The sequence below is a fragment of the Gallinula chloropus genome (genome assembly GCF_964237585.1).
Source record: "Gallinula chloropus genome assembly, chromosome: Z".
In the NCBI taxonomy this organism is placed as follows: domain Eukaryota; kingdom Metazoa; phylum Chordata; class Aves; order Gruiformes; family Rallidae; genus Gallinula; species Gallinula chloropus.
Window position 1 is genome coordinate 78,104,128 of NC_140089.1, and position 10,398 is coordinate 78,114,525.

The 10,398-nt window shown below is 41.8% G+C and overlaps 1 protein-coding gene across 1 annotated transcript in view; it reads left to right on the forward strand.

The window, feature by feature from the left end:
- PDZD2 (PDZ domain containing 2) overlaps positions 1-10,187 on the forward strand; it is a gene marked incomplete at both ends in the record, with an annotated part of 138,924 nt that extends 128,737 nt beyond the window's left edge. The window contains 4 exons of the mRNA XM_084278589.1: positions 3,833-3,934; positions 6,300-6,570; positions 8,536-8,670; positions 10,021-10,187. Of these exons, the coding sequence (XP_084134715.1) occupies positions 3,833-3,934; positions 6,300-6,570; positions 8,536-8,670; positions 10,021-10,187 (675 nt within the window). The remainder of the gene's footprint in view (positions 1-3,832; positions 3,935-6,299; positions 6,571-8,535; positions 8,671-10,020) is intronic.
- Positions 10,188-10,398: the final 211 nt, after the last annotated feature.

Below are 10,398 nucleotides of genomic sequence, written 5' to 3' on the forward strand. Positions count from 1 at the left end.
AAATAGACCTATTTTAAGTGGAGAAGTATGCCTCCATTTGAGGCATTAATACAGCTGACAAAGTCCTGGCTTTGCCAATAATTGCACATCAGAATTTAACTTTTCATCAATCATCTGGATCAGACTCGCTTTCCCCACTGTGCAGTAGAAGCTCTCTGTGCCTGGAAGCACCCATCTTTTGCTAGAACCTGCAATCACAGAAATTGAATTTATTTTGTTTAATGATGAACTGGTGGCTTGCAATACCAGAAAGCAGCTGCTGGAGGGTAAGAGACTGCTGTGCCCTTTTTGCTCTTTCCTGTGGAAACTGGTTATTGCATTAAGGTAACCTGCTTCATTATCTAGGTGTTTAAAGAAGGCCTCCAAAGTGAAATGACTGCCAGAACATTGCTTCCCATTTTGCAGTGTTTGTGTTTGTGTTTTTGGGATACATCCACATCCTTTGTAAATCAGAACAGAAGTTGATAAAATAATGACAGCACTGGAGGGAAAACTGCCATCTGGTCTGCATAACTGCTGGCTGAGATACATTTAGAGCATTCCTGAATCGTATTCATGAAGGTTGCTATTTCAAATGTAGAACAGGCTTAGGGGGGGAGCAGGACCTCCCCAAAATACCCAGCTTCACCTCCTTCCAGGGGCAATGTAGCTAAAGTTTGCAAGTCCCAAGAGCTTGGTTATCTAAGAGGGTTTGGTAGGTTGACTGATAAAATTAGTATTGGATTGTACTTCTGGCTGAAGGTAATTATGTGTTCTTTAAAGTATTTTGCATGGGATCTTGTAGAGATTATTTGTTTATGCCACTTTTTTGAGAGAACTCAAATATTTATAAAGCTGAATGGTTTTTGGAATGCACTCCTTGTCTGCATAGTTTCTTATCCATATTTAAGCCCAGTATGGCACGTATGCTGGAAAATTTCATGCTAGTCAAATTCTGGATTTAAATGCACAATAGGACAGTTCTTTGTAGTTATGCAATTGCTGAAAAATGAGATGAACTGCCTGATTTGGACTGAGAACTTCCCCAGGAAGAGTTTGTCATTATCTTTTGCTCTGAGCAGTGCTGAATTACTGCTAGTATTTAATAAATGCTCTCTCTATATATATATATATGCACATTTCATTATTTAAAATCTCTATGATCAATGATCTTTGGGTAACAGGCTAAACAGAGATGATCACTGGAGGTTGTCCACTGAGTGGCCAAATAAAACAGTAAGCATTCATAGCCAGGTCTTTGTGCCACATAGCCCCCATGCTGACTGAGGACAGCATTGGGAGCTGGGGAAGGAGGAATTGCAATGGAAAGCCAGGGTTCAGACTGTGCCTCTGACTGACCCAGGGTGTGTGGTCCTTGTACAGTCCACTAACATCTGAGCCTTTGATACTGTAATTTTTTCCTCATTGTAAGCAAATTAAGTTGTGGTAGCAAGGCTTGGAAAGAACCTGGCCTCTTAAACAAGAAGGGTTGCTTTAGTACTTAATGAAAAAAGATATGAGCTGGGCTGGACACTCTTTAAGAAGGAAATGTGAAAAACAGAAGGTGTCCCTATATGCCAATAGATGAGCCAGTGGAGAAGATGGCTGGACTGGCTGAACAGAGAGCTTTGGCTGACACTTATGAGAAAAAGAAACAGAGAGTTTATGACCTTCAGAAGGAGGGGCAGGCCACTCAGGAGGATTGCAAAAATGTCATGAGGTTATGCAGGAAGAAAATTAGAAAGGCCAAAGCCCAACTAGAACCTAACCTGGCTACTGGCTTAATAGACTGCAGGCTGTGGATGTGGTCTACCTGGACTTCAGTAAAGCCTTTGACACCATTTCCCACAGCATTCTCCTGGAGAAACCGGCTGCTCATGGCTTGGGCCAGTAACACTGCCTGGGATTGTGACCCAAGTGCAGGACCAAGCACTGAGCATCATTGTACCTCATACAGCTAGTCTCAACCCATCGATCCAGCCTGTCCAGATGCCTCTGTAGAGCCTTCCTACCTTCCAGTAGATCAACACTCCCCCACAACTTGGTGTCACCTGGAAACTCACTGGTGCACGATTCCTTTGTCCAGACCACTGATAAAGTCACTAAAGAGAACTGGCCCCAGTGCTGAGCCCTGGGGAACTCGTGACCAGCCAGCAACTGGATGTCACTCCATTCACCACAACTCTCTGGGCCCTGTCTGTCACCCAGTGAAGCATGTGCCTGCCTGTCCTGGTTTTGGTCAGGATGGAGTTAATTTCATTTGTAGATTTAGATGGGATATTAGGGAGAAATTCTTCTCCTAAGCAGTTGTCAGTCACTGCCCAGGGAAATGGTGGAGTCACCATCCCTGGAGGCATTTAAGAGTTGTGTAGAGGTGGTGTTTAAGGACATGGTTTAGTGGTGGACTTGGCAGTGCTGGGTTAATGCTTGGACTTTATGATCTTAAAGGCTGTTCCAACCAAAACAATTTTATGACTTTATCCTTCCGTTACCCTCACAGCACTGTTAGGGGAGCTAGCCTATATACTTAACTGATTTTATTGTTTCTAACCTAACATAAAGCTGTTCTCACTATGCTACAGGTAAGAAGGGTCTTAACATCTACAAAAGACTGCAGATTAAGATGTTCAGCCCTGACTTCTCCTCTCTCCTGAGGAGAAGAGATCTGGAACAGGGTGGCATCGCTTTCTGACATTGAGTCTGTGCATTGCAGCAAAGCCTGTAATGCAGAAAATCTCCCAGAGCAAAAAACCACACAGGCCAAGAATTTGACTGTTGTTTTACCAAAAATCTATAATAATCTCTGGTTGAGTTTAGTCAACTACATGTGTCATTTAATGCTAAGTAGATTAAAAGTATGGTTTCTAAAGATATGACATTAATTTTAGTGTTGACAGTTTCTGGAAATTACTGGTGTTGGATGAGATCCTGGGGAAAAGCTGAGACATTGCTTTCTACTCCCCACATCTGAGTCTCTACCCCATATGCAGTTACTATCCCCTTGTTCCACCAGATGCTTCTAGCCCGCCCTTACACTACAAAACGTGGTCTCTGTAGCAGCGTCTGTTTGTCCTAATAACCATTCATAAAACAGCACCAGATTTGCTGGACAGGGCTGCTTCTCTCTCATGGCAAATTCTGTGTTTTGGCAGCAGGCCATCACTTTGTAGAAACCCTCTCCACACCTTTGTTCTGATCTGGAGCCAAGCTCAGCCCTGCTGCAGACCTGCACTGGTGCCTTTCTTGTGCTGGATGTTCCCATATCCACATTAGTCCCTTCTGGGTCTCTAACAGACTCCTTACTTTAATCTCCCAAGTGAAACAGTTTCATTCTGATGTCCCGTCTAACCTCAAGCTTTCAGTTTTGCCCCTTGCAAGATTATCCAGCACTGCTGACAAGAGGTTCATGAAACAGCCCCCCATTACATCTTCACAGTTGCCTTTCAAGCAAAAGGAGAAATGGGATAAAAAAAAGTGTTAGCAATTCCCTGGAAAGTACAGTGCTTGGCCCAGAAAGGTGTATGGGAACTACTGAGTTTTTAATTGCAAAATGTTGAGCAATGCAAAGTTGATTGCAGCCTGTGAAAGTCAGGCTGCCTAAGGTTTAATACCTTGACTTTGCTTTCCAGCACTGAACCAGCTGAAGGAACCTTTGTTGTCACCTGTACTACTCAACTGTAGCATGAAGAGAAAGGCATTTAATATACCAGTTTCAGTTCCTTGGATTGCTTTTTTTCACCTGCTGTAATCTGAGGGTACTGAGAATTTGTAATTTGCATGCGATCTTGGTCTTGATCTTTGGTTTTGTTTTTCTTCTCCTTTCCCTTCCCCTCCACCTCTATTTTTCTGCTAGAGCAAAGAAGACACATACTTTGTAGTCTTGCACAAAGAAGAAGGAGCTGGCCTGGGATTTAGTGTTGCTGGAGGAATAGATCTGGAACAGAAATCAGTCACAGTAAGTGATGGCTGCAAGTCATTTTTTTGCAAAACTCACTTTAAAGCAGGCTGGTGATTAGATCAAGGGCTCATTTATCAAGACTCACTGCAAGTCATTCACAGTCGTAAAAACAGTGGCTCTGAGAGGTGGCTGCATACCATCTGCTACTTAAATCATGCAGTGTCTGGGAAGCATATTTTTTATTGTGGGAGATGGATGCCAATTATGTTTCAGTCTTTGAAAGTCTGTCACAGGATGGGATTGGCTACGTCTAAATACTGTGCATGTAAATAAAATTCTACATGCAGTTGCAGTGCAGGCTTTTACTGGAGGTGTTCATTCCCAGCCATTGAAAGTAAACTCTGCAAAAAAGTCTTCGAAGGGTTTTGCAAAATGTGGGAATGGATGTTTCAGACCTTGGTGTATGTTCAGGATTTCGTGTCTCATTTTTTTGTTTGGTGTTACTGAGACCTGTGGGTGGTCAGTAAATCAGGGTGGTTGTTTTGGTTTGTTTTTTTTAAAGTTTTATATAGCATTCTGAACCAGAGATACTGTGTGCCACTAAGTGATACTGATGTGTAAAAAGCAACTTACAAACTGATTGAAAACAGATGAGAGAGACAGAAAAACCCAGTACAACTGGTGTCCTGTGTGACAATGTCTTAGACAAGATAGGCATGCAAGTTCTGCCCTGAAGCAAAGAGATCCTTCAAGTGCTGAGATGAAGAAGGGTTACCTCCTCAGTCTTCAGGGCCTGCAGCAGCCCTTACAGGAAACTTCTCAATTTTGCTCTTAGACAAGACCAGTATAAGTCAATGTATTTTACATTAAGGAGTCACTGAGTTAGAACACAGTCATGTCTACAAAACAGACTCTACTTCTCTCATAACAAAGGTTGTCTTCCCTGTCTCTGGCCCAAACACTTGCAATGTCACTTGCAAGCAAGGGGAAGGCTCAACAGTGTGTTCCACCCTGGAGACCTACTCACCTAGAAAATGGGACACTACCTAAAAATGTGATCTTGAGGTGTCTCAGGCTGAGTAGCTGAAGGCTTCCTCCTGAATGCCATTGGCCATGAGATCTAAAGAGCATCAGCTCCTGCTCTTTCCATATCCTCTTTGCTGTGTGTGTGTAAAGCAAGCTTCTCAGGTGGGTGGATGTTTAAATGCCCTGGACATACTGGGATTCCTGGTCCCATCTGGATTTACAGTTGGCATTGGATGCTGAGCTTCTTAAATGGGCTGCTCTGCTCACACCTGGGTGCAGAAAGAGAAGCGTCTAGTGAGCTTCGACGTGCGGAGGAGTCAAAGGTGTGAGGGAAGGCAGCTGATGTTTTTGACGTGACCCCTGTACTCCTCTTAGCTCTTGCATTTGGGTGTCTGCATCTCTCATTGAGGCTGTTATTCCAGCTTTTTAGACTAGCTGGACATTTATCCCCTTGGATCTGTAGGATTGTGACAGGTGCCCATCCCAACATGGCCTTGCAATGAGGAACACCCCGAACCAAACCATTTCTGATTCCTCACTGTTGGTCTTGATACTCATAGGAACTCCTAGAGAAAATGCCACACAGAATTGTGTCCATAGATTTGCTGCCTTGAACCTTTGCCTAGCAGACCTAGAACTGTCTGCATGGGAATCCTGGCTGCTAAAACTGTAGTGCCTGATAGACAAGTCTTCAAATATCAGGTCTGCAACCTTTTAGTCAGCTCTTTCCTGTAAATGGCACACATCTCAGTCTCAGCTGCACTTGGTGTAGTTTGCTCAAAGTTTAATCCACTCAATATTTTTTTCTCTAGAAAATGCATTTCACCACCCCTTTACATCTATTTGCATGGTATTTGATTAGCCAAATTGAGATGGACAATTAAATACTTGTACACTTGCAATAAGTCAGAGCCTTTCTTTACAGAGATGCTGTTCACTGCTTAAAAGTGTGTGTTTCAAAACAGCACAGGGTGCATGCCCTAGTCAGTGGCAGTTTGGGGAGTGGGTGTTGCACACAGCATTGCTGGTGCTTGCTGCAGCACAGATGTGGAGTTAACCTGTGTGTCACCTGGAAGTATGTTAATTGAAGATGTTGGAGGAGTTCAGTGGATGCCTAAGTGGTTTGTGATATTACACTGGAGCTACTTTTGGTTGTCTTTGGCTTAGAAATGACCAATAATAGCATATTTTCTTCCACTTCCCCCCCCCCCATCCCTGACTGCAGTTCTTGTCCAGTCACCTAGGCCTTAGTATTTGAGGGTGTTCACTGGAGCAAGTATCGAGGCAAAGGGCACTGACTGCAAACTCTGGTAGAGTCTCTGAATTTACCTTGGCCTGTGGGTCACTACGTGTGCTCATGAGGTAAAGCATCCTGAAGTTAAAATCTTTCTTGTAGGTCCACAGAGTGTTTTCAAAGGGAGTGGCATCTCAAGAAGGCACTATTCATCGAGGAGATCATGTTTTGTCAATCAATGGCAAGTTTCTTGCAAATTCAGTCCATGGGGATGTCCTGAATGCTCTTCATCAGGCAAGACTATACAAATACGCAATCATTGTCATCCAGAAGGAAAAAGACAGAGCAAACAATTCCTCCAGGCTTGAGATACCAGCAACTGGCCGAAAATGTGTGGGGTCTGGAAAGGATGTTTCCATGGAAATAGGAACAGGTATGATCTTTGTCCAAAAACAGTTGGAAGTGTTCCCTTGCAGAGCAGACTGAAGGGAAAAATGTCCATGTGTTTTAGATTAAAAGCGTCTGTGCCTTATGTGATTGAAGGGAGCAAATGAAATTACCTTTAAATTTTATTTGTTCTCTTTGGAGCCTAAACACAGTTTAGGTTTGGGTTTTTTTTTAAATATCATAACTAGGCAGAAACTTAGAAGGGCATTTAGGGCCTAATCCAATTTCTACTAAAGTTAGTAATTCCAAATACTCTTCCAATCCAGGATAAACTCCTTCTGAGTACTAACAGTAGTCAGTGCAAGAAAGCAAAGAACCAAAAAAAGAAAAAAAAAAAACAACTCCCAAAACCCATCTCAAAGAAAGCCCCAGGCTGTGCAGGTTGTTATGTATAGGGACTGGACTTACTCTTTGAAATAGCAGATTTCATACTACTTCTGCTAAAACCATAGAAAAGACTGTTTTGATACTGCAGTAAATGGAGCAAAGCCAAAGCCGAATCAGCAGTCCCGTAGGAAACTAGGGATGAATGGTTTAAGTGGTAATGTATCAGTGGAATGGCAAGTTCCTGTTGGGAACAAGGCAGCACTTCAGTGTGGAGGCTGCACCTGTGTTACAAACAGATCTCTCAAAACCTATGTAAAGGCACAAAACCCTCTAGTACCTGTCTGTATGTTGCTGCTTCAGGAGCAGGGAGATGTCCCTGCACTACTGCAGCGTCCTTGGGAGGGAGTGGGCAGAGGTTACAACTTATTGCTGAGATTTGGTCACGTGGCTTCCCCTACCTTCCAGGACAATACCGACTCAGACCACTCCAAAACCAAAACACAGAGCTGCCACTCACCCATTTTAAACTCATGGGCCATAATCATTAATGTTTTGGGGATTTTTTCTGTAGCAGTTTTTATTGGTTTATGCTTTTATTAGGTTTTACAGTAAAGCTTTGTAATACAGCTTAAAAGAAACAGGAAGCACTTTGTAAATGTATGGATCAGCCTTTGCTGGAATTGCTGGCACGGATATAATACATGTAATTGCTTCAGAACCCCTTTCTACCCTGGACTCCCTGTGTCCTGCATGCTGACAAAACACAAATGCAGAATATCTGCTGGGTGCAGGCACTAGAGGGCAACGTTATTTCATAAGCAACAGTGCTATGTTCATCATTCGGTCCTGAAGGCAAAACACATCTTCAAATGTTTTAGATAACATTCAAAGTTGTTTGAGATAACAGTGGCAGTAATTTCTGATAACATGGACTACATAATTTTTACATGCACACGGGGCAAAGAGGGTCCTGTTTTCCCAAATGGTAGATGTATTTCCTCCTAAGAAAAATCATGTTTTATGTCAGCTACTGCAATACTGTGTTCTAAAAATAGCTGCTGTGCAAGAGGCAGGATGCAGCTACAGGTAATTGTGGTTATTTCCACAGATAGGAGATCAGAAACAATTATTCACACCCGTGAATCTGTAAGAGGATGAAACATGTTTATTCAATGTGTTTTTCATTCATTATTCGCATCTTAAAAGAGGTGACTCATTGAATAAGCAAGTGGGAACACATGAGAAAAAAAAAAGCTCTCCACTCACTATTTTTGTCATTTTCCAGTTATTTTGTTGATGTATAGAATCCTTGCCAAGTTTGCTAAGATTTCATTTTGCTCCCATCCCACCCCCCCCTCCAATCCTGGCAGTTTTTTGTTGAACACGCAAAATGAAAATGTCTCTGTGCATAAATGCATTTAGTAAATGCATTTAGTACTGCCTCTTCTTCACAGCTGCAGCAATACATACTCACTTCTAAGAAATTAGGTGACAGCATGTTCTAGTTTGATTATGAACTGAACTCTGAATTGCTTTGTCACTGCAGCAAAAAGAAAACCAACCAAAAAAACCTTGCAATTTACTGTTAACTGCATAACAAGATGCTGTGTATATTCTGTCACAGATCCAAACCTGGATATGAGTGATGTCATCTGTGTTGAATTATTGAAAACCTCTGCTGGCTTGGGATTCAGCCTTGATGGTGGAAAAGCTTCCATTGCTGGAGACAGGCCCTTACTTGTAAAAAGAATATTTAAAGGTACTACAAGCTTGCTGTGGATGTTATCCCCATTTTCCTTTTGTGCATTGTGCAGTCATATTAATTCTTGGACTTTTTTTATTTTAAGCAAAGGTGGGTTGTGTGGCCCTCATTTATGACCATTTACTAGCCAAAGTGGTCATCAAAAAAACCACTCCTGGGAATAGCTAGGGATTATATCTGCTAGTAAATGTTTGTGAAGCAATCTGATTTACTAAATACCCTGCAGTTCCTTCCTGAGCTTGTCCAGTATTCTTAGACATTAAATTACAGCAGCAATATCATCTATAATGGCTTAAGACATGCATGCCTCATCTGATTATCTTAGTTCTAAGAGAAGCACAGTGCAGGTAACCAGTGTGGTTCCAAAGCATAATCCTGCATTATGCCCAATTAATTTTACTGGGTTTTGGCATCTTTTTTGCTGTTGTTATTAGATACTAGAATTAGCTTCCACAAAGAGTATGTTTATATTAAAAAATGCCAGTCTTGGATGCTTTGTTTGTCAGTAGGTAGTTAAACTTGCATAAATGGTACATAGAAAGGAAACCAGTCCCAGAACTATGCTGTGATTTTGTCTTAGTCTGGGATTCAGTTTAGGGAAAACACAGCACTTCCTAAAGGCAGCTAAAACCCCCAGTGAAGTTGCATGTGAGCAGCATTTTTACAGGATTACTTTTCATTGGTTCATTCCCTTGCCAAGAAAAAAAATCAAACTGATATTTCCTGAATTGTTTATCAATTTATCTGTGTGTGTTTATTATACCCACTTCAGAAAGTGATTCTGAGGGTAATGTTTAATTTTTGAGCTCATGAATTTATATCCTTATGTACAGTCCTTTCCCCCTTCCTGTGATGGCTGATGTGACTTAAATTATCAGTACAGAAAATGTACTTTCCTACAGGAGTGAAGTGTGCCCCCCTCCCTAGGAGCTGTATCTGGTCCTAAGATTGTGACCTGTGTTTGGTTTGTTCATCTCTGTTACCTGGGGTTTAGAATCTGCTGCATTATCTGCTTACTACCTTGTTAAAATCTGTTCAAGAACATACATCCATGCCACATACAACCAGGTTTTCTTACAGTGACAGAGATAACATACAGCATTTCATGCACTCATACTACTTCCTTCAAAAACAGACATATTTTTCCTAGGAACAAGGATTTATCTTAGTTAAAATAACATCATCTGTGAGATGCAGCATGGGGTAGTTTGCCAGAGCTGAGCTGAACATCAGCTACTTACACTGAAATTGCCACTGTTGGTTATTTGCTGTTCCTCACAGTGAAAAGGAAAGCAATTTTTTAAAAAAAACATTTTAACGCTATCTCTTTTCCCTTCTTGCTCCTAGGTGGTGCTGCAGAGCAATCTGGAAGCATAGAAACTGGAGATGAAATTCTTGCTGTTAGTGGAAAATCATTACTTGGCCTCATGCATTACGATGCCTGGAACATTATCAAATCTGTGCCAGAGGGCCCTGTTCAGTTACTAATCAGAAAACACAGAACTTCAGTATGATGGAATCTAATCACACTTGCTAAGACAAAGCATTTAAAACTGGCAAGAATCTGGTTTTGTTTCTAAAGCCACACAGAAGTGTCTTAATGCTCTACAGAGAGGTGCTAAGAGCCTTGGAGAACCACTGAGCAGACATGTGATGAGCATCATAAGATCTCACCTAATTATCGGGGATGAAGGAAGCCAAATGTTACAGACATTTTTGTATTAT